The sequence below is a fragment of the Pinus tabuliformis genome, chromosome 8, assembly GCF_031772625.1.
Source record: "Pinus tabuliformis cultivar Carrire ecotype Pingquan chromosome 8, CPIR1, whole genome shotgun sequence".
Classification (NCBI taxonomy): domain Eukaryota; kingdom Viridiplantae; phylum Streptophyta; class Pinopsida; order Pinales; family Pinaceae; genus Pinus; species Pinus tabuliformis.
Window position 1 is genome coordinate 1,329,176,192 of NC_142294.1, and position 25,790 is coordinate 1,329,201,981.

A 25,790-nucleotide genomic window follows, 5' to 3' on the forward strand; every position below is an offset into this window, starting at 1 on the left:
AGGGCTCGTTACAATACACTCCAAGCTTTCTCTAAGTTATACCTATAGGAAGCTTGGCTCCCAAAATCCTCTACAATGAGTTAGGAGATTCTATTTATAGCAAAGGGTGGGGTGACCCTTAACATTCCCCCATGTGACTCTTCAACTACCCTCATGACTCTTCAACTTACACATGATTGTTACATTCTACTATTGACACTTGGTCTTTCACTTTTTACAACATGTTTACAATACAATCTAGACATGTACCCATGTGAGACAAAAATGGGCTTGAGTAAGCCATGTAAGACATCACTGACACTCAGACAGTTAAGAGAATACTAACTCTTTGACATCCTCTTGATGATCGACGATGGCGAATTGATGCCAAGCTTGGTAGTCTATTATGGTTTCCGTGTACTCTGTGGTGACATCCTTTTGAAAGCGACCTATTACTTTTGTTGCATCTGGGTACACTGAATTGGCACCTCTGTCCAACTCGTCGGATAGCATGTGCATCATGGTCTTGAGTGTAGCCAAACCAGCGACATACTGGTGCATAGTGTCTACGCTCATATGCAAGTCTACGTTGGTGGCTATGCACATCAACTAATCAAAGTACATGTCTAGCTCTAGTCAGACTTAGTTCTTTGTCTTCACCTTGGAAAGTGTGCCAATGGATGGGATCGCATGCGTGTGCACAATGACATCCATGCTGCTGAACACTCGTGAATGTGAAGCCCATAAGTTGGTGATGAGCTGTGGGAGTTCCTCATAGTTCCGGATTTGACTCCAGATGCATGCCTTCAAATGCACTACCTTTGGCTTCATCAGCTTTGGCAATTGCAATGGGGCTCCCTTGTACCTCATTATCCATATCTACATGTGATCGAGAATAGTGTGTGTGTCTGAAAATATGCGTGCTCTCCTAGCACAGTGTTGCTGCCAGCCGTTAAGATGGACAACTGACTTACGCATAGTGACGAACCTCAGGTACAACTTCCACATGACTGTCTTGAGAGACGATACTTCATCAAGTATCACTTTCCTCAAATATGCTTTGGCAGATGATGTAACTTACTCTTCTCCCTCCTTGGCTTATTGTAACTCCTTATCCATGTGCGTGTTCTCAACTATCAAGAATCTAACACTCGAACTGGTGGCTTCGGCATATGCCTTGGTAGCATCTGCCAATGCAACTGGATGTCTGCGCAAATTGGACACGATCAATCATTCTTCAAACTGCACATGAGATGCATGGACATTTGAAGTGGGCACTTTGCATGACTACACAAATCTGTATTGTGACTTGTCGAAATATATGTTGTGCAGATTCGCTTTCGGATTGTCATCAAGGATGTCAATGTCTCCTTGATCGCTTGGGACTTGCTCTACTCCCAAATCTGGTGAAGTCGGTAAGATGACCTCTGGGTTTTGAGGCATGAGGTCAATGTCCTGATATAACTCTAGTTGAACCACATCCATGTCCATCTGTTCCAACATCTATTCAATCTCCTAAGAAAATCCCCGCTCACCCTGTCTGCTATGTGCCAGCTACTCCAATGAATCAATAACCTATATGGGCGCAATTTCATCAATATGTGCATGTTACACCTCTTGTTGTCGTGGTTCCTGTTGTGCTTCCTTATCTCTTCTGTGCAACTCTTGTTCTTCCCTCAATTGCATACTTAATTAATGTGACTAACTACAATAATTATGTATTAATTTATTTTAAAATCATATATTAAATTTCTAATTAATTTATTAATAATATAATAAATTAGTTATTAATTAATATTAACATATTAATTTAATTTTTTAAAATTAATATTTTAATTAATAAAATAATTTAATAGTACAACAATATAAAATAATTTAGTAAAATAATTTTATATATTTAAAATTACTTTATATAATAATAAAATCTCAATAATTTAATAAAATAATGATGGCATTAAAACAATTTAACCTTAATTTCACCTACCATTTATTCATTATAACCATAGTTATATAATAATGAAATCCTACGTTTTTTTATTATATAAATATAGTAATGAAACTCTATTGTTAAACGAAGCTTTCAATACACAGTATACCCGGAAGTGTGGATAACAATTCTGTTTATTTTTGCATACATGTTAACGTGTAATCCGCAATTTAGTGAAGTGCTATATGGTCAGACGATTATGATTTATCAGCATTGTAATTTAATCTTACACCCAAATTATGAATATTATAATTTAAGCATACTATTTATTACGTACGTATTATATTTTTGAAATAAGGTGGTATAATTAGTATTTTTTTGTTATTTAATTTAAATAGAATATTTTGATATCATGATTGAGCAAATCCAAAAGCGTTTTATAATGTATAACTTTAAAATTAAAAGCAACACATCCTATCTATTCTTTTTATAGAAGTGGGTCTTTCCCCTATCGAGAGCCTAGCTATGACTAGGCTTCTGCTTGTACAAGCACAAACTCAATAACATAGGAGACCATAGACTTCTTAAACTAGCTTTAAATTCTAGCCAAAACCACCCAAGGCTCAAACGAGGTTGGTATAAATATAAAAAAATTAGTCAAACCTAAACTAATATACTAATTACGCCGTAAGGCGTTTCCCTTTGAAATGAACTCCCCTCTGATCCTTGCTGTCATTGTTATACACCATCAAATTAAGTGTTAGATGATTAAAATGTTGCCATCCGTTGATCTCATAACCGACTCCTCCTTACCTGACTCCTTACTCTCAGTTGATCTCATAACCGACTCCTTATCCTCTGTTTATCTCATAATCGACTACTTTTCAGTTGCGTCGTAACTAACCTCGCTTCATTATTATTGCCCATTCTCCCTTCATTTCTGTGTGTTCTAATCGAATTTGAATTGGTTGCAGCCGCTGCATAATTGCCTTGCTCACGCCATTCACATACTCCATCGCTACGACCCATCACAACAATAACGGCGTCTGGACTGTGTCAATTTAATTTGGTTACAACTTTCAAGGCCTTGAAAATTAGTCAAACCTAAACTAATATACTAATTACGCCGTAAAGCGTTTCTCTTTGAAATGAACTCCCCTCTGATCCTTGTTGTCATTGTTATACACCATCAAATTAAGTGTTAGATGATTAAAATGTTGCCATCCGATTGATCTCATAACCGACTCCTCCTTACCTGACTCCTTACTCTCAGTTGATCTCATAACCAACTCCTTATCCTCTGTTTATCTCATAATCGACTACTTTTCAGTTGCGTCGTAACTAACCTCGCTTCATTATTATTGCCCATTCTCCCTTCATTTCTGTGTGTTCTAATCGAATTTGAATTGGTTGCAGCCGCTGCATAATTGCCTTGCTCACGCCATTCACATACTCCATCGCTACGACCCATCACAACAACAACGGCGTCTCGACTGTGTCAATTTAATTTGGTTACATCTTTCAAGGCCTTGAAAATGATTTTTCAATGTTTGTTATTGCTCACCAGATTATCAATAGAGATCCAACTCCGGCTCTCAGCGCAGAACCACTCTCTGAAGATTAGTGTGGTGATTGAAACTATTGTTGGCAATGTTCAAATTCACCTTTATGTTTTGTTTTTGCCATTACAATTTTCTATAGTTCATGACTTGTTGCAGGTTTTTCCATTCAATATACAACACAAATGTAGCTTGCAGTATGCCTTTCCATTCAAGGCTTTTGCTCATAGGAGTAACTACATCTGCATCTGCATCCTACCTGTCTTGAATGTTTTGATTGACCCAGTTTCCAAATTCAATATCTCTTGCATTCAGCTATTTCATTTTTAGTTTTATGAGCCCCATTTGGCCCCTGAAGGGCTTATTGAATGAAGATTTTGATCTTGGTCCTGCTCTGTACAAACTGAACCCAAGTGACAAAAACCTTGTGAGCCTTTAGGATATTCTGTATCTTCATTTTGTAATGACACTTGTTACACTTGGGTTGTTGTTTTGCCCATTGTAAGCTCAGTTTTTAAGAAAATCTTTTGCAGCTATGTTGTAGTGACTGGAATTTGATGCAACTGTGAACTCTTGGTTGTTCTTGTTTGTTCACATTTTTGTTTTTTTAATATATGTATGTACTAATTATTTAGGAGGAACTCAAAAGTTGAGTGTTTTGGGCTTGTAATTGCAGGTAGCACAAGTACTTCTAAAATTACCTTAGTCATTCTCTCAGTTGGGAATGGTGTCAGGAGTCCTGTTTCAAGTTTTCTATGGGTTGATGGGAAGTTGGACCGCTTACCTTATCAGTGTTCTCTATATTGAATACCGCACACAAAAAGAGAAGGAGAACGTGAGCTTCAAGAATCACGTTATTCACGTGGATAGATACAGATGTTTATCTGAACTTTATTAAAAGTATAAAAAATATTCATTAAAAAATGCTAAATTTTTACGATTCTTGAGGTTTCTAAAAAAAATATCCTATCCTACAGTGGCCTAATTAGTCTGTTGGCGGTTGCAGAAATCTATCCATTTGAGATTCAGGGGCCTAATTAGAATGTCAGCAATTACAGAACTCTCGGCACAGAGATTTCCTTGTATAATGTATTTTTCTTTTGTTTTGTTTGCAGTGGTTTGAAGTGCTGGAAATTCTCTGAATTTAAGAGGGGAACAATATGAGATTATGTAGAATATGTTTAGAGTGTGGGGTTTATTCTCTGACATAGAAGGCAATGACTAGCAATGGAGGATGGTGTTTTCAAGACTGAGGGAGGCTCACAAAAGTCATACTCTGCACATATACCATACCTGAAACTGCTTGAAAGCTGATATGCATAAAATTATTTACAGGCAACAAACGAGTTTATTAAGGGAATTGCATTGTAATTGTAATTTATACCTCTATGTGTCTGTCTTAGGGTTATTTTTGTCTACTGTACTGTACTGGGCTATTTTTTTGGATTCAAAGGAATGGAGACAGCAACAATTGTATTCCATTTATCTTGTTGTTAATGGAGACTGACAAACTACTTAAGTCTACTGCCACTGTTGTGCAAGCCCTGTTATTCTTATTCACCCTTTGTTGTTCTCCCCAATTATTTTGTATCACCATCATGTACGTTGTGGCCAACTTTTGATTTTCTAGTTATATGAATGATTGATGGAAAAGAGTGTTGAGCTACCAAAATTGTTTACAATGGTTTCTCTTAAAATTTAAATGGTTGATGTTGCCTGTTGTGCAACTGGATTTATTAAGTGCACTCATTGCACTAACAAGTTTGGTGTCACTGCCATGCAGAGCTGCTTATTCTTTCCAGCTTGCTCAATTTTTCTCACAATGAATGGTCTGTATTAAATTTAAATGGTTGCGAAAATTCTCTTTTGATTGTTGGAAATGTCTGGAAAAATATTTAATTGACCAAAATTTATATCTTAGATATGGATTTGTTAAGTGCACTCTGACATATATTTTGAATTTGGATCTTGAACTTTGAATATGATAAGTAGGGTGCATCTTAGGTTGAAGTGCTAGGCGGATTTATTGATTGGGTTGCATTCATCCTTGGCAGGATACCTATGTGTACGGGTGTAACTTTACATTTCATTTCTAGGTGGCAGTTTGATTAGTAGTCATCTATTTTTATGGAAAGTATAACGTTTGTTTTGTCTATTGTACTGTACTGGGTTGTGGCTTTGGATTCAAAGGAATGGAGACAGCAGCAATTGTACTCCATTTATCTTGTTGTGAATGGAGACTAACAAACTACTCAAGTTTACTGCCACTGCTATGCAAGCCCTGTTATTCTTATTCACCCTATGTAAGCTGAGTTGTTTAAGCAAGTCTTTTGCAGCTATGTTGTAGTGACTAGAATTTGATGCAACTGTGAACTCTTGGTTGTTCTTGTTTATTCACTGTTTTGTTTTTTTAATATATGTATGTACTAATTATTCAGGAGGAGCTCAAAAGTTGAGTGTTTTGGGTTTGGAATTGCAGGTAGCACAAGTACTTCTAACATTGCCTTATTCTCTCAGTTGGGAATGGTGTCAGAAGTCCTGTTTCAAGTTTTCTATGGCTTGATGGGAAGTTGGACCGCTTACCTTATCAGTGTTCTCTATATTGAATACCGCACACAAAAATTGAAGGAGAACATGAGCTCCAAGAATCACATTATTCAGGTGCATAGATATATATGTTTATCTGAACTTTATTAAATGTATAAAAAATATTCATTAAAAAATGCTAAATTTTTACAATTCTTGAGGTTTCTAAACAAAAATATCCTATCCTACAGTGGCCTAATTAGTCTGTCGGCGGTTGCAGAAAGCTATTCATTTGAGATTCAGGGGCCTAATTAGAATTTCAACAATTACAGAACTCTGGGCACAAAGATTTCCTTGTATAATGTATTGTTCTTTTGTTTTGTTTTCAGTGGTTTGAAGTGTTGGAAATTCCCTGAATTTAAGAGGGGAACAATATGAGATAATATAGAATATGTTTTGATTGTGGGGTTTATTCTCTGACATAGAAGGCAATGACTAGCAATGGAGGATGGAGTTGTGAAGCCTGAGTGAGGCTCACAAAATTCATACTCTGCACATATACCATACCTGAAACTGCTTGAAAGCTGACATGCATACAATTATTTACTGGCAACAAATGAGTTTATTAAGGGAATTGTAATTGTAATTTATACCTCTATGTGTCTGTCTTAGGGTTATTTTTGTCTACTGTACCGTACTAGGTTGTGGCTTTGGATTCAAAGGAATTGTTTGCAATGGTTTGAAGTGCTGGAAATTCTCTGAATTTAAGGGGGGAACAATATGAGATTATATAGAATATGCTTTTAGTGTGGAGTTTATTCTTTGACATAGAAGGCAATGACTAGCAATGGAGGATGGAGTTGTCAAGCCTGAGGGAGGCTCACAAAATTCATACTCTGCACATATACGATACCTGAAACTGCTTGAAAGTTGATATGCATAAAATTATTTACAGGCAACAAACGAATTTATTAAGGGAATTGCATTGTAATTGTAATTTATACCTCTATGTGTCTGTCGTAGGGTTATTTTTGTCTACTATACTGTACTGGGTTGTGGCTTTGGATTGAAAGGAATGGAGACAACAGCAATTGTACTCCATTTATCTTGTTGTTAATGGAGACTGACAAACTACTTAAGTTTATTGCCACTGCTATACAAGCCCTGTTATTCTTATTCACCCTCTGTTGTTCTCCCCAATTATTTTGTATCACCATCATGTACGTTGTGGCCAAGTTTTGATTTTCCAGTTATATGAATGATTGATGGAAAAGAGTGTTCAGCTACCAAAATCGTTTACAATGGTCTCTTAAAATTTAAATGGTTGATGTTGCCTGTTGTGCAACTGGATTTATTAAGTGCACTCATTGCACTAACAAGTTTGGTGCCACTGCTATGCAGGGCTACTTATTCTTTCCAGCCTGTTCAATTTTGCTCACAATGAATGGTCTGTTTTAAATTTAAATGGTTGTGAAAATTCTCTTTTGATTGTTGGAAATGTCTGGAAAAATATTTAGTTGACCAAACTTTATATCTTAGATCTGGATTTATTAAGTGCACTCTGACATATATTTTGAATTTGGATCTTGAAGTTTGAATATGTTAAGTAGCATGCATCTTAGGTTGAAGTGCTAGGCGGATTTATTGATTGGGTTGCATTCGTCCTTGGCAGGATACCTATGTGTACGGGTGTAACTTTACATTTCATTTTTCGGTGGCAGTTTGATTAGCAGTAAGCTATTTTTATGGAAAGTATAACATTTGTTTTGTCTACTGTACTGTACTGGGTTGTGGCTTTGGATTCAAAGGAATGGAGACAGCAGCAATTATACTCCATTTATCTTGTTGTGAATGGAGATTGACAAACTCCTCAAGTTTACTGCCACTGCTATGCAAGCCCTGTTATTCTTATTCACCCTATGTAAGCTGAGTTGTTTAAGCAAATCTTTTGCAGCTATGTTGTAGTGACTAGAATTTGATGCAACTGTGAACTCTTGGTTGTTCTTGTTTGTTCACATTTTTGTTTTTTTAATATATGTATGTACTAATTATTCAGGAGGAGCTCAAAATTTGAGTGTTTTGGGTTTGGAATTGCAGGTAGCACAAGTACTTCTAACATTGCCTTACTCATTCTCTCAGTTGGGAATGGTGTCAGGAGTCCTGTTTCAAGTTTTCTATGGGTTGATGGGAAGTTGGACTGCTTACCTTATCAGTGTTCTCTATATTGAATACCGCACACGAAAAGTGAAGGAGAACGTGAGCTTCAAGAATCACGTTATTCAGGTGGATAGATATAGATGTTTATCTGAACTTTATTAAATGTATAAAAAATATTCATAAAAAAATGCTAAATTTTTAGAATTCTTGAGGTTTATAAACAAAAATATCCTATCCTATAGTGGCCTAATTAGCTATCCATTTGAGATTTAGGGGCCTAATTAGAATGTCAGCAATTATAGAGCCCTGGGTACAGAGATTTCCTTATATAATGTATTGTTCTTTTGTTTTGTTTGCAGTGGTTTGAAGTGCTGGAAATTCCCTGAATTTAAGAGGGGAACAATATGAGATAATATAGAATATGTTTTGAGTGTGGGATTTATTCTTTGCCATAGAAGGCAACGACTAGCAATGGAGGATGGAGTTGTCAAGCTTGAGGGAGGCTCACAAAATTCATACTCTGCACATATACCATACCTGAAACTGCTTGAAAGCTGACATGCATATTATTATTTACTGGCAACAAACGAGTTTATTAAGGGAATTGCATTGTAATTGTAATTTATACCTCTATGTGTCTATCTTAGGGTTATTTTTGTCTACTGTACTGTACTGGGTTGTGGCTTTGGATTCAAAGGAATTGTTTGCAGTGATTTGAAGTGCTGGAAATTCTCTGAATTTAAGAGGGGAACAATATGAGATTATATAGAATATATTTTGAGTGTGGGGTTTATTCTCTGACATAGAAGGCAATGACTAGCAATGGAGGATGGAGTTGTCAAGCCTGAGGGAGGCTCACAAAATTCATACTCTGCACATATACCATACCTGAAACTGCTTGAAAGCTGATATGCATAAAATTATTTACAGGCAACAAACAAGTTTATTAAGGGAATTGCATTGTAATTGTAATTTATACCTCTATGTGTCTGTCTTAGGTTTATTTTTGACTACTGTACTATACTGGGTTGTGGCTTTGGATTCAAAGGAATGGAGACAACAGCAATTGTACTCCATTTATCTTATTGTTAATGGAGACTGACAAACTACTTAAGTTTACTGCCACTACTATGCAAGCCTTGTTATTCTTATTCACCCTCTTTTGTTCTCCCCAATTACTTTGTATCACCATCACGTACGTTGTGGCCAACTTTTGATTTTATGGTTATATGAATGATTGATGGAAAAGAGTGTTCAGCTACCAAAATTGTTTACAATGCTTTCTCTTAAAATTTAAATGGTTGATGTTGCGTGTTGTGCAACTGGATTTATTAAGTGCACTCATTGCACTAACAAGTTTGGTGTCACTACTATGCAGGGCTACTTATTCTTTCCAGCCTGTTCAATTTTTCTCACAATGAATGGTCTGTATTAAATTTAAATGGTTTTGAAAATTCTCTTTTGATTGTTAAAAATGTCTAGAAAAATATTTAATTGACCAAACTTTATATCTTAGATCTGGATTTGTTAAGTGCATTCTAACATATATTTTGAATTTGGATCTTGAAGTTTGAATATGATAAATAGCGTGCATCTTAGGTTGAAGTGCTAAGCGGATTTATTGATTGGGTTGCATTCGTCCTTGGCAGGATACCTATGTGTACGAGTGTAACTTTACATTTCATTTCTAGGTGGAAGTTTGATTAGTAGTCAACTATTTTTATGGAAAGTATAACATTTTTTTTTGTCTACTATATTGTACTGGGTTGTGGGATTTGGATTCAAAAGAATGGAGAAAGTAGCAATTATACTCCATTTATCTTGTTGTGAATGGAGATTAACAAACTACTCAAGTTTACTACCACTACTATGCAAGCCCAATTATTCTTATTCATCTTATGTAAGCTGAGTTGTTTAAGCAAATATTTTGCAGCTATGTTGTAGTGATTGGAATTTCATGCAACTTTGAACTCTTGGTTGTTCTTGTTTGTTCACATTTTTGTTTTTTTAATATATGTATGTACTAATTATTCAGGAGGAGCTCAAAAGTTGAGTGTTTTGGGTTTGGAATTGCAGGTAGCACAAGTACTTCTAACATTGCCTTACTCATTTGCTCAGTTGAGAATGGTGTCAGGAGTCTTGTTTCAAGTTTTATATGGGTTGATGGGAAGTTCGACCGCTTACCTTATCAGTGTTCTCTATATTGAATACCACACACAAAAAGTGAAGGAAAACGTGAGCTTCAAGAATCACGTTATTCAGGGGGATAGATACAGATGTTTATCTGAACTTTATTAAATGTATAAAAAATATTCATTAAAAAATGCTAAATTTTTACAATTCTTGAGGTTTCTAAACAAAAATATCCTATCCTACAGTGGCCTAATTAGTCTGTCGGTGGTTGCATAAAGCTATCCATTTGAGATTCAGGGGCCTAATTAGAATGTCAGCAATTACAGAACTCTGGGCACAAAGATTTCCTTGTATAATGTATTGTTCTTTTGTTTTGTTTGCAGTGGTTTGAAGTGCTGGAAATTCTCTGAATTTAAGAGGGGAACAATATGAGATAATATAGAATATGTTTTGAGTGTGGGGTTTATTCTATGACATAGAAGGCAATGACTAGCAATGGAGGATGGAGTTGTCAAGCCAGAGGGAGTCTCACAAAATTAATACTATGCACATATACCATACCTGAAACTGCTTGAAAGCTGACATGCATACAATTATTTATTGGCAACAAACGAGTTTATTAAGGGAATTGCATTGTAATTGTAATTTATACCTCTATGTGTCTGTCTTAGGGTTATTTTTGTCTACTGTACTGTATTGGGTTGTGGCTTTGGATTCAAAGGAATGGAGATAGCAACAATTGTACTCCATTTATCTTGTTGTTAATGGAGACTGACAAACTACTCAAGTTTACTGCCACTGCTATGCAAGCCCTGTTATTCTTATTCACCCTATGTAAGCTGAGTTGTTTAAGCAAATCTTTTGCAACTATGTTGTAGTGACTGGAATTTGATGCAACTGTGAACTCTTGGTTGTTCTTGTTTGTTCACATTTTTGTTCTTTTAATATATGTATGTACTAATTATTCAGAGGAGCTCAAAAGTTCAGTGTTTTGAGTTTGGAATTGCAGGTAGAACAAGTACTTCTAACATTGCCTTACTCATTCTCTCACTTGGGAATGGTGTCAGGTGTCTTGTTACGAGTTTTCTATGGGTTGATGGGAAATTGGACCACTTACCTTATCAGTGTTCTCTATATTGAATACCGCACATGAAAAGAGAAGGAGAACGTGAGCTTCAAGAATCACGTTATTCAGGTGGATAGATACAGGTGTTTATCTGAACTTTATTAAATGCATAAAAAATATTCATTAAAAATGCTAAATTTTTACAATTCTTGAGGTTTCTAAACAAAAATATCCTATCCTACAGTGGCCTAGTTGGTCTGTCAGCGGTTGCAGAAATCTATCCATTTGAGATTTAAGGGGCTAATTAGAATTTCAGCAATTACAGAACTCTCGGCACAGAGATTTCCTTGTATAATGTATTGTTCTTTTGTTTTGTTTGCAGTGGTTTGAAGTGCTGGAAATTCTCTGAATTTAAGAGGGGAACAATATGAGAATATATAGAATATGTTTTGAGTGTGGGGTTTATTCTCTGACATAGAAGGCAATGACTAGCAATGGAGGATGGAGTTGTCAAGCCTGAGGGAGGCTCACAAAATTCATACTCTGCACATATACCATACCTGAAACTGCTTGAAAGCTGACATGCATACAATTATTTACAGGCAACAAACGAGTTTATTAAGGGAATTGCATTGTAATTGTAATTTATACCTCTATGTGTCTGTCTTAGGGTTATTTTTGTCTACTGTACTGTACTGGGTTGTGGCTTTGGATTCAAAGGAATGGAGACAACAACAATTGTACTCCATTTATCTTGTTGTTAATGGAGACTGACAAACTACTTAAGTTTACTGCCACTGCTATGCAAGCCCTGTTATTCTTATTCACCCTATGTTGTTCTCCCCAATTATTTTGTATCACCATCATGTACGTTGTTGCCAACTTTTGATTTTATGGTTATATGAATGATTGATGGAAAAGAGTGGTCAGCTACCAAAATTGTTTACAATGCTTTCTCTTAAAATTTAAATGGTTGATGTTGCCTGTTGTGCAACTGGATTTATTAAGTGCACTCATTGCACTAACAAGTTTGGTGCCACTGCTATGCAGGGCTGCTTATTCTTTCCAGCCTGTTCAATTTTGCTCACAATGAATGGTCTGTATTAAATTTAAATGGTTGTGAAAATTCTCTTTTGATCGTTGGAAATTCTTGGAAAAATATTTAATTGACCAAACTTTATATCTTAGATCTGGATTTATTAAGTGCACTCTGACTTATATTTTGAATTTGGATCTTTAAGTTTGAATATGATAAGTAGCGTGCATCTTAGGTTGAAGTGCTAAGCGGATTTATTGATTGGGTTGCATTCGTCCTTGGCAGGATACCTATGTGTATGGTCATTAAAATGTCTGCTCAATATAAGCTTTATGAACATGTTAGATCAGCGTAATAATTTCACATGTACAAAAAAATATACACCCTGTAAACATATGATGCAACTTTACATTTGATGGTGTAACTTTACATTTCATTTCTAGGTGGTAGTTTGATTAGCAGTCAGCTATTTTTATGGAAAGTATAACATTAGTAAGCTGGTTCACCTAGAGATTATGGTGGTAAGCTGGTTCATTTAGAGATTATGGTGGTAGTGGTAGGAGTTGACTTGACCTTGGGTCAGGCTAATAAAACCCTGGTCTAGTTGCATCTTCACATTTATAAGGAGAATCATATTTAGTTGCATCTTCACATTTATAAGGAGAATCATATTTATCTTGAGCTTTTTGAGCTGAGAGGCTCATTCTACAGCCCAGTGAGGGGATGCTGGTTCACCTAGAGATTATGGTGGTAGTGGTAGGAATTGACTTGACCCTCGGTCAGGCTAATAAAACCCTGGTCTAGTTGCATCTTCACATTTATAAGGAGAATCATATTTATCCTGAGCTTTTTGAGCTGAGAGGCTCATTCTACAGCCCAGTGAGGGGATGTATAAGTTTGTCCGTCCATCGAGTTGACATGCCTCTTTAAAATAAAAACAAATTATGATCTAAATAGAAAAATAATGTCCACTGTAATAAATGAATTATGTATATATCATGAAAGAAACAAATTATTGTTAAAATGTTTATTTGGTCTTATATATACTCTATTTAGCATTCAAAAATACAATTTTAACAATGAAAAATTACATGTTGTATTTGGACTTTAAAGAAGTTTTGATCTCCTCTCTGCTCATGTTAGATCTATATTTAAGATGGATTTATCATGGTGAAGTCCACAATAATTTATTAAGAGACTCTTGAAATTAGTGGGAAACATTTGACTATTGGTCATTCAAATTGTATTTTTGAATGTAAAAATTGATTCAACCCTCTAAAAAATTATTAGCACATTCAGATTATAGAAACCCCATTGTTGTCTCTGAGTTTTGCATTCTAGTTGATGATGTTCGCTGACATTTTGTAGACGCATGTCCAATAAAGTGAAATAAAATTTTAGTTGAAGCAAAATGTCGAGTAAATTTCATAATGTATGAGCTTATTTGAACTAAAATTGCTTATGTGAGGAGGTCAAGTAAGGCATTTTGATTGGTGACTGAGGAGTTTGGTAGCCCAGGTTTCGTGTTCAATTTTTTTTGGGGCAAACAATATGAACATATAATGTCTTAACCGTCTTAAAAAAAATTGTGTTAGCTAATATTAATTTATTATTATTATTTTATATTAGTCTTAATATATACATCAAAATTTAGTTAGTTTTATTTCGAATTATAAAATAGCATTGTCATCTAAATTAAATCGTTAATTAGAAACTATAAATTAGTTTGGCACTTAAATACATATAAGCATCAAGTTACAATGATCATCAAAACATGTATTCTCACATTATTATGGAAATTCTTAATCTATAAATAGGCTTTCAATACATATAAGCATCAAGTTACAATGATCATCAAAACATGTATTCTCACTTTATTATGGAAATTCTTAATCTACAAATAGGCTTTGAATACATATAACCATCAAGTTACAATGATCATCAAAACATGTATTCTCACTTTATTATGGAAATTCTTAATCTATAAATAGGCTTTGATACAATACTATAGGCCAATACGATGACTTATCAATACTGTAACAAAATCCATCATCACATTAAGAATCTCCATGGTAAAATGGTGATGAATTTTCTTGATTAAGAATTTTGTTACTTGTTATATGTGTGTGTGTATTTCTTTTTATAATTAATAATAATAATTTAAAATAAATTTATAATTGAACTTCTCTTTTGTAAGAAAGTCTATCATCACATTAAGAATCTCCATGGTAAAATGGTGATGAATTTTCATGATTAAGAATTTTGTGACTTGTTATGTGTGTGTGTGTGTTTCTTTTTATAATTAATAGTAATAATTTATAATAAAGTTATAATTGGACTTCTCTTCTAATCAAACAGAGTCAATTTAATTCATCTTCTAAGCGATAATAAATGCTGCTGTTAATTTTTTAGATTTTATTATGCAGCTTGCTAAATTGCAGATTATTAGTGGATATTTTTGTGACATTTGTATTATATCCTGTATCAACATTTTGTTTGTTCTTCATGATGCAAAAAATCCTGCCAATGCTTTTTGTGACATTTGTATTATATCTTGTATTAGCATTTTGTTCTTCATGAAATCTTGCCAATGCTAAACATACTCATCTTCAACTGAAAAATTAATGAATAATCATATTCAAATGGTCAAACACTTTGAATTGTTGTTCTAGTTAAAGCTCAAACAAGAAATTACGAGAAGTCAAATGGAAGGTTTTGAATTTCGAGTTGATATTATGTTGCTTGCATTTTTAAAGAAAGAAATTTTAATAATTGTATTTTCCAAAAACCATATAGTAAATAAATATACATAATAGATGAATATATCCTTTAATTTAATGATTATAAACCACATAGTAAATAAATATACATAATAGATGAAAATATCCTTTAATTTAATGATTATATTTTTCAACAATGTTACTCAAAACCACATAATAAATAAGTATACATAATAGAGGAATATATGTTTTTTTATGAGTATTATGTATTATGAGTATTGATTGGCCTATATTGGTCAATTTTAATGGACTACTCTTCCTAGAACTCACCATATACAGAGTACTAATAGGAACTCATGGGATATGGATGCAAGTGTCCAATCTATGTATAAAGAAGCATTCATAAAGTTGTGATGCAATTTCAAATGTGGAAATACCACCATCATGTTTTTCACATCTTAGAAGATCAAGAGCCAATCTTTGTTACAAGAATTATACTATCTATAAACTTCAGATAATGTAAATAATTTAGCTTTATCTTCCACCTTCGCATGCAATTTTCTTTCTTAATTCTTATTTTAAATGATCATTTACATGTCAACATTGTTTCTCAATTTATGCTTTACGGCGTTCCCTTTGCAACATTTGGTGCAAATGCTAGTATAAGTTTAACAAAAAACTAAATAGAAGCCGAAAGAAAAAAAATAATAATAAAACTGTATTTATTATTGATTAAATATGATTGTAATAGTAAATATTCACCATTCTCAAATTGCTAAACCAAAAAACAAATCTGAAGTGCGTTATGATGATGGTAAGGGGCTCCGTATTTAACTCATTTAATGGTTGTAACGAGCCTCGTCTTGACGTATTTTTCTGAGATGCTCTAACCTAAACAAATAACAGGATATACATGTTCTCAACCAAATAATAATAATAAAACATTACCTGTTACTTATTATTGATTAAATATGATTGTAATAGTAAATATTCACCATTCTCAAATTGCTAAACCAAAAAACAAAATCTGAAGTGCGTTATGATGATGGTAAGGGGCTCTGTCTTTAACTCATTTAATGGTTGTAAGGAGCCTCGTCTTGAGGTATTTTTCTGAGTCTCTCCAACCTAAATAAATAAATAAGAGGATATATACATGTTCTCAGGCTATACATGTTTTTCTTAGATGCCCCAACCTAACCAATAACAGGATATACACATGTTTTTCTTAGACGCCCAAACCTAACCAATAATAGGATATACACGTAACCAATAACACATGTTTTTCTTAGACGCCCAAACCTAACCATACACGTTACGCTGTAAGTGACTATATAATTTAAATCATAGTTACCAAATTCGGTCGTACCGACTAAAAAAATTCGGAAATTCGACTATCCGGTTCGGTTCTTGGTTAAATAAGACAATTTGCAATTCGATACGGATATACAGGGGTTCACCTGGCTACCTCCGATCAATCACATGGTATGGTATATTATATGTTTCGCCGATGAAAAGATGGTAGGGTATATGTTGAGGTAATGTTATTTGAATTTTTATGCCATAAGAAATTTTGAAAGTAATTTTATTTTTTATTTTTTTATTAATTGTTTTAATTAATTTTGTAATAATTTATGGGTTATGGGTTATAATATTAGTAGATTTTTTATTAAAATTTTAATTAAGTATTAAGTTGTAATATTATATAAATAGAGTATTTTTTACTACTTATAAAGTATAAGTAAATTTAGTTTAATAAATGAATAATGGTAATTAAAGGTATAAATATATATTTTAAGAGGATGTTTATATACATTTAATATATAATCACATTTCAAATATAAATTTGGTTGGTAATTTGGAATCTATATTATATGTTGTGATATTGAATTTGTACAAAGATTAGTTTATATTGGACATCAATTTATATATAGTATAGTTGGATATAAAGATGAATACATAATTTTTTATAATATGTTATTTTAATGTAAAATTATGCACTTTGTTCCAAGATGTAAATCTATTTGCAACATTTGTTATTAACAACAATTTTTAAGGGACTATTGAGAATTTCAACATTATAATCATCCATTTCAATCTTTTTAAATATTAAAAAACAATATATAAAATGTATACTTCTAAATTTTTCCAGTATTGAATTTTAAAAATTCAATTTTTTCCATTTTATTCGTATTAGTATTCAAATTCAAATTTAGTAACTATGATTTAAAGTCATGTAAATACTATGATTTAAACTCAGGTAAAAATAGGTTCGACTTACTATCGAGGGTCGTTCAAGGATAATTTCCTACGACGCGTTTAAAATTTTGATCTAACTTTGCACAGGGGTGTGGGTTGCACGGACGAATAGCAATAGCACAACTAACTTTTTGTATCTTCGTCTATTAATGTGTTGTAACATCAAAATTTGAAAATGTATAGTCCGTTTATAAAAGATTGAAGAAAGTGGGTAACATAGTTACAAAGAAAAACTTATATGATTTTTAAAGTGAAAAATATCATTTTGATTTTTATAATCAATAAAATTTATAATAATAAATTAATTATTATATATTAAAATATATTTTTATGAATATAAAATATATTTATATATATAATTATAATTATAATAAATTATAAGATAAATTAATAATAATTATATAAAAATATATATAATGAGCAAGAAACTAATCACACAGATAAATATAAGAATTTTACTATTATTTTTTTAATTGGGAAAGGGTTTGAAATTTTTATTATTCAAAGTAAAAAATGACTTTTTAACACGATGCCCTAACCCTAACCATAAACATGATGCATGATCTAATAATGAACATTGAAGCCCTAGAAACCCTCCTAGGCACATGCATGCATAACAATGATAATATGATATTCTAGCCTTGTTGAAGATGCTTATGATTCCCTTAAATATTTTCCCTAATGAAACCCCGGCTATATGATGTCCTTGTTCTTGATGAAGAAACCCCAAAGCCTCATGACAATAATGATTGCTAGATGTCCTAATCCTAAGGCCTATGTCCATATATAAGGTGCCCTAACATTGTCCAAATAATAAATTCCTAAAAGTTTCCATGGATAAATTCATTGATAAAAATATTAGCTCATTACACTTGATGACATGGATTGATGACCACACTTGGAGACCATATGATGACATGGATGATGGTTAGAGACATGGCAATAGAAACATGACAGTTGGAGACATGATGGTTACATCATGTCACACCATTTATGACACACTTGTATGATGGTTGGAGACCTCATTTATGACACACTTGTATGATGGTTGGAGACCTCACTTAAAGCCCTAATGAAAATAACCTAACCCTCATTCTGTCCCAATATCCTTATACATGGAGAATCCTAAAAATCCCCAAGGTCTACACTAAAAATTCAAACAATCATAAAGAAAATTATTTTTTGACATCTTGAAGACATCATTTTACAATGACTCCTTCTCGAGAATGTAGAGGACATTTTTACCTTTCTAATGAGCCCTCACTCAGCCTCTAACTCCCATTAGTCTAAGAGAAATTGATTTTTTAAGATAATGTATCCTATTCTCTTACCTAGCCGACCTATGCTCAGTTCCTTCATGTGGCCCTCCATCCCAACAAACAAGTCTTTTCATAAAGACATATTACCATAAATATACGTCTAAATTCATCATTCTAACGATCAATTTAGTGATCATTTCAGAGAAAGAGCACAGGGACAAAAAGGAGGTTGAGGAGAGCAAGAAGAATTATGTTTGGGAAATTTCCATGATTAAGTCATCATTACATCTCAGATCATTGACTGTAGGAGCTAAGAACTGTAAACAAAAATATGTGGTTACTGTGGAGCTCGGGCTACAACTCAAAAACATGTGGAAGAAGTCCATTACAACTTTGATTTGTGTATGAACAGTCACAACTCGGACCTTAAGTGAACAATCACCCATGGAGGGCTCGAATCAGTGAACAGTCACCTGTGGAGAGCTCAAACCTGTCCTGTTTTCTGTGATTCAGTCTAGGGTAACCCAATAATGTTAGAAAGAAGATTGTGACCCAATTTTTGAGGCAATCTTATAATCACATTTAAAGCAGCTTGATGACATTTTTTGAAGCAGTCCATTGAGTCACATCCTTTGGAGCAGATTATAGTCATTCTTTGAAGTAGACTTTGAAGTGAAGTACTTAGCGCTTTGAACAGTGGAGCATTTGAAGCCTTGGGTAACGAAGAAATTGAAGCTTCTGGATAGTGGACAAGGTGAAAGTTTGGTGCAATCTTATAAAGCAGTTGGGAAGAAGACACGAGGGCTTCACTAGGGGAGGAATACCATATCACATGCATTCATATTGGGGGATATATATTGAGGAAAAAATGACATAATATATTGAGCATATAATATGGGGTAAAGGGTTTTTATATTGGAAAGTATTAAAAATGAAGCTCAAAGTTAATAAAAAAATATAAAAGGGTATAAAAAATGTTAATGAAAAAATGGATACCTACAATATTTGATGAAATATGGGTTTTTTTAAATTGGGAAGGTGTATTAGGTTTGTATTGGTAGGGGTTTAAATAATGTGATTTTTAGAGGTATTTTCGAATATGTATTCAAATTAAGGGTATTTTTTAGTATGCCATGAACGCACATGCTATTTCATAGGTTCATTGAGTGAAGCCCCCGTGGAAGAAGATATCTTATTGGAGGACCCTTGATTAATTAAATATCTTGAAGACAACATTGACGCACACCTATTGAACACTAATACTTTAGAGCACACTTGCTGAAGCACATTCTCGACCAACATTGGAAGACAATTGTGGGACATCTTGATAAAGCCTTGAAATAGAGTTTGCAGTAGTCACTGTACTTGGAGCTTTGAATTTAAAGGTTTCTTTGGAAGCTATCTTGACAATCTAGCAGACTTGTTGAAGTCTAGTTTGGAAATATTGTGAAGACTTGTTGATACTCTTGTTCATTTGTGAAGACTAATGAAGAATTATTGACTTGTGAAGCATTCTTGGGCATTCATTGGAGAAGTCTTCATTGTCTTGGATAGTTCTTGGGAAATTTATTGAAGACACCTTAAGGTATTATTGAAGACATATGAAGACATCTTGAAGCTAATCTTGGAGACATTATTGGAGACCATGGTGCATTAAAGCCATCCTGAGGTAACCTTGGAGAAATTGTTTGGGTGACATGAAAAGCAGTGGTGACACTTATTGAGAAGACAAGGTTGTCATTGATGAAGTGATTTGGAGTAGGCATTGTTGAAGAGATTGACAGGGAACTTTGAAGAAGATATTGGGAGGTGTGAAGAATAATAAAACACATCTTGACGAATTGAAGTTGAGGGTTGGAGCCCTAGAGGTTGGAGCCTCATAGAGACAAGTTTGGTGCCTTGGAAGATAGGGTGGGATCCCTAGAGGATGGGAGTCCTCAAGGAACTAGATTGAAGCCTGTACCAAAAATAGGGTTTGAGCCCTAGGGGTTGGTTCCTCAAAGTGACAAGATTGGAGCCTTGGGAAGTCCAAGTTGGTGCTTGGCAAACCACAGGTTGGAGACTTGGAGATTGAAGATTGGTGTCTTCATCTAAGGTTGGAGCCCTACACATTATTGTATTGAATTGATTGTAAAGAAGAGATTAATAAAACTATCTATTCTTATTGTTCATTTTGTGTTCTAATTATAAGTGATCTAACTGGTAAAAATGACAATTGGAAAGAAATATTGATTCACCCCCCCTCTTAGTATTTCCAACAATTGGGATCAGATCTAGTACCTTCTCCTAGAGCCTAACAACTTGAAGGTTAATCTTAGAACACAAATGGTGAAGCCAAGGAAGAAAGCCCCCAATCCTTCTAAATATGTCTCTTCCTCATCCATGAAAACTAAAGACATCAAATTGGGAAAGCTCTATTGTTCAATGAAAACTTTGATATATGTAAGATGAGAATGAAGAATTTCTTAATGGCTCAAGGCATTGAAGTCTGGGAATCAGTGATTACTGAAATCATGATGGAAGGAAAATCCAAGGAATATAATACAAAATGGATGAAGGCAATCTTGAATGGGCTACGAGATGCTATAAATGCCAAAATGGAGAAATTCTCATTGGCAAAAGGTATGTGGGACAAACTTCAAGATCTTCACTCAAAAGGAGAATTGACCATGAATGATAGTCAAGAAGGTGATGTAAAGCAAGAAGGAAATCCAAAACCCATTAAGGAAGCTGAAAAGAAGAGTAAAGACATTAAGGCCAAGGAAGACCTAGAAGATGAATAAAATAAAGATGACTTCGAAGAATATCTCATGGCGAAGCTTGTAGATTCCCTAGAAGAGATTAGTAGTTTGAAAAAGGAAAATGAAGAGCTTAAGAAGAAATTAAAAGATGGTGACCATAGCCTTGACAAAACAAGGAAGGAAGTTGACCTATTTAAGCTTCAGGTACAAGAAAAAGATAAGGAACTCACCAAGCTAAAGGAGGATTGTCATCAAAACAAGAAAAGGTATCATGAAGAAGTCATATCCATGACAAATCAATTGGATAAAGCAAATAAAAAGGAAGACACTTTGTCAAGCTACCTTGAACAAAGACACAAGGACTTGAACAAACTTGAAATGGAAATTGGTCAATACAAGGAAGAGGTCTCCTCCCTTAGATTTCAACTAGAAGAAGCAAAGAAACAAGCACAAGGAGTTGAGAAGGTGATGGAAGCCTTGGCACTCATAGAAGGACAAGTTGATGAAGAAGAAAAGGAAAGAAACACCATGACATTCCAACTAGAAGAAAAGGATGAGGACATCACCAAATTAAGATCAGAAATGACCTCACTTAAGGCCCAATCATGTGAAGCAACCAAGATGAAGGAAGAATTGGAGCTCAATCTATCAAAGAAGGATGAAGATTGGAACAAAATGAAAGAAATTGATATCCTCAAAAAGGAAGTTGATCATCTGAACAAGAGCCTAAAGATCTCTCAAACCCTAGATGGCATCCTAAGTCATCAAAGATATCCTATTGATAAATCAGACCTTGGCTATGCAGGTGAACCCTCAAGCAAGAATTATGCAAACCCTAATGCTTCAAACAACAAGGATGTGGAGAAGCCTAGAAGATATATTGATGCCCCCAATTTTAGTAAAGGCAAGGAGAAGGGTCAAGATGGCATTGGAAGATGCCCTACTACAAGAAGATATGCAAATGGTGTCAAGAGTGCAAGAGGGAATGGATATGATCAAAGCATCCCAAGATAGACTGACTTCAAAAGTACATCAAGAATCACCATTCTCTAGGTATCAAAGTATATTTTTTGGTTATTGCTATTCTTTTACAAATTTTGGGCATGTGGCAAATGATTGTAGGGAATACCATAAGGACAAATATAATGGTGTACATTAGCGCCATAGAAGAAACTATGTAAGAAACATTCATGATTCCTCATTCATGAACAAGATGGAATGATTCAATTATCATAACATTGGACATATGGATCGTGATTGTAAATTGACTCGGGTCCCTAAACAAGCTAAAAACATGTATACCAAGCAAGAAACGAAAGTTACAAAAGTATGGAGAAGGAAGCAAATTGGATCTGAAAGTATCTTGAATACTCAAGACATCCACTCATGTTGTTGATCTGATGAGTACATCTTTGGCATATATGATATTCCAAGTTTTAATGATGAAATTCTACCAAGAATAATACCATGCATACTATTAGGGGGAGCTTATGATTCTTTACTATTCTTTCAGAAGCGATTCGTGAAGAGCCCTATGAAATCCTTAATGAGTCATGTATGGAAAATCTTGATAGATCATCTCTTGGGAGTAGCTCATGAAATTATGAATATGTCTTCAACTTGATCACTAGACAATAATCATTCATAAGCTAGAGGATTTTATGCAGGCAGGGGGAGTTGGTTGATCATCTACCTCATCCATTTCCATGAAGGCATGCAAAGGCTTAGGGGGAGAAATTTCATTGAATCAAGAGCACCATGACAGTGGGAGAGACATCTCTTTATGGAGAAATATCATTAATGAAGAAAGTATGATGGAGCAGAGTGAAGGAGCTTGATAGGGGGAGTACTTGGGCACCCCATTTTCCATTGATGTCAAAGGGGGAGATGGTTGGGCAAGGTTGTCATTGATGTCAATATGGAATTTTTTTTATCAAAAATATTCTTGTCATACATGTCCTAAAGATGTTTCCCTAACCCTAAGAATGAACATGATGTATGATTTAATAATGAACATTGAAGCCCTAGAAACCCTCCTAGGCACATCCATGCATAATAATCAAAATATGATATTCTAGCATTTTTGAAAATGCTTATGATGCCCTTAAATTCTTTCCCTAAGGAAACCCCAGCTATATGACATCTTTTTTCTTGATGAAGAAACCCCAAAGCCTCATGATAATAATGATTTCTGTATGTCCTAATCCTAAGGCCTATGTCCATATAGAAGGTGTCCTAACATTGTCCAAATAATAAATTTCTAAAGGCTGCCATGGATAAATTCATTGATAAAATTATGATCTCATTACGCTTGATGACACAGATTGATGACCACACTTAGAGACCACATGATGACATGTGTAATCGTTGGAGACATTATAATAGAAACATGACAGTTGGAGACATGATGGTTACATGATAGTTGGAGACCATATCTGAAACACTTGTATGATGGTTGGAGACCTCACTTAAAGCCCTAATGAGAATACCCTAACCCTCATTATGTCCCAATATCCTTGTACATGGAGAATCCTAAAAATCCCTAAGGACTGCACTAAAAATTCAAACAGTCATAAAGAAAATTATGTTTTGACATCTTGAAGACATCATTTTACAATGGCTCATCCTCGAGAATGTAGAGGTCAATTTTAGCTTTCTAATGAGCCCTCACTCAGCCTCTAACTCCCAGTAGTCTAACAGAAAATGATTTTTTAAGATAATGTATACTATTCTCTTACCTATCCAACCTATGCTTAGTTCCTTCATGTCGGCGCTTCAGCCCAACAGACAAGTCTTTTCTTAAAGATGAATTACTATAAATATATGTCTGAACTCATCATAATAGTCATAAATTCGGTATTCATTTCAGAGAAAGAGCATCGAGACGAAAAAGGAGGCCGAGGAGATCAAGAAGAATTATGTTTGGGAAATTTCAGTGATCAAGACTTCATCATTACAACTCAGATCATTGATTGTAGGAGCTCGGAACTATAAAAAAGCATCTATGGTGATTATGTAGCTCAGACTACAACTCAAAAACCTCTGGAAGAGGTCCATTATAGCTCGGATTTGTGTATGAACAGTCATAGCTCGGAGCTTGAGTGAAGAGTCACATGTGGAGGGCTCAAACTTGTCCTATTTTCTATAATTTGGTCTAGGGTAATCCAGTAATATTAGAAAGCAGATTGTGACTCAATTTTTGAGGCAATCTTATAATCACATTTAAAGTAACTTGATGACATTTTTTGAAGTAGTCCATTGACATCCTTTGGAGCAGATTATAGTCATTATTTGAAGCATAATTTGAAGTGAAGTACTTAGAGCTTTGAACAGTGGATTATTTGAAACCTTGGGCAATGAAGAAACCAAAGCTTTTGGACATTGGACAAGGTGAAAGTCTGGTGAAATATTATAAAGTAGTTTTGCAGAAGATATCTTATTGGAGGACCATTGAAGAATTAAAGATCTTGAAGACAGCATTGAAGGACACCTATTGAAGACAAATACTTTAGAGCACACTTGCTGAGGCACATTATGGACCAGCATTTCAGGAAAATTACGGGACATCTTGATAAAGCCTTGAAATAGAGTTTGTAGTAGTCCTTGTACTTGGAGCTTTGAATTTAAAGGTTTCTTTGGAAACTATCTTGACCATCTAGTAGAATTGTTGAAGTCTAGTTTGGAAATTTTGTGAAGACTTGTTGAAAGACTTGTTCATTTATGAAGACTAGTGAATAATTATTGACTTGTGAAGCATTCTTGAGCATTCCTTGGAGAAGCCTTCATTATCTTGGATAGTTATTGGGAAATTTATTGAAGACACCTTGAGGCATTATTGAAGACATCTTGAAGTTGATATTGGAGACATTATTGGAGACCATGGTGCATTGAAGCCAACATGAGGTAACCTTGGAGAAATTGTTTGGATGACATGAAAAGTAGTGGTGACACCTATTGAGATGACAAGATTGTCAGTAGTGAAGTGATTTGGAGGAGGCATTCCTGAAGAGATTGCTAGGGATCTTTGAAGAATAATCAAACACATCTTGATGAATTGAAGTTGAGGGTTGGACCCCTAGAGGTTGGAGCCTCATAGAGACAAGGTTGGTGCCTTGGAAGATAAATTTGGAGCCCTACAGGATAAGGATCCTCAAGAAAACAGGTTGGAGCCTATACCAAAGATAGGGTTGGAGCCCTAGAGGTTAGTGCCTCAAAGTGACAAGGTTGGAGCCCTATAGGTTGGTGCCTCAAAGTGACAAGGTTGAAGCCTTGGGAAGTCTAAGTCAGTGCTTAGAAAACTACAGGTTGGAGCCTGGGAGATTGAATATTGGTGTCTTCATCTAGGGTTGGAGCCCTACACATTATTGTATTGAATTTATTGTAAAGAAGAGATTAATAAAAGTATTTATTCTTATTGTTCATTTTGTGTTC

At 34.4% G+C, this 25,790-nt stretch overlaps 2 protein-coding genes across 2 annotated transcripts in view; one reads left to right on the top strand and one right to left on the bottom strand.

Moving 5' to 3' along the window:
• LOC149240372 (pyruvate decarboxylase 1-like) overlaps nt 1–3,377 on the bottom strand; it is a 65,608-nt gene extending 62,231 nt beyond the window's left edge. Inside the window, exons 1-2 of the mRNA XM_089370155.1 lie at nt 3,253–3,377; nt 2,811–2,957 (exon numbers count right to left, since the gene is read on the bottom strand). Of these exons, the coding sequence (XP_089226281.1) occupies nt 2,811–2,957; nt 3,253–3,377 (272 nt within the window). The remainder of the gene's footprint in view (nt 1–2,810; nt 2,958–3,252) is intronic.
• Nucleotides 3,253–9,773, top strand: LOC149240373 (auxin transporter-like protein 1). The gene is made up of 5 exons (XM_089367286.1): nt 3,253–5,768; nt 5,945–6,126; nt 7,800–7,912; nt 8,089–8,274; nt 8,508–9,773. The coding sequence occupies exons 3-5, from the start codon at nt 7,802–7,804 to the stop codon at nt 8,532–8,534; spliced, it is 324 nt and encodes a 107-aa protein (XP_089223412.1). The 5' UTR covers nt 3,253–5,768; nt 5,945–6,126; nt 7,800–7,801; the 3' UTR covers nt 8,535–9,773.
• Nucleotides 9,774–25,790: the final 16,017 nt, after the last annotated feature.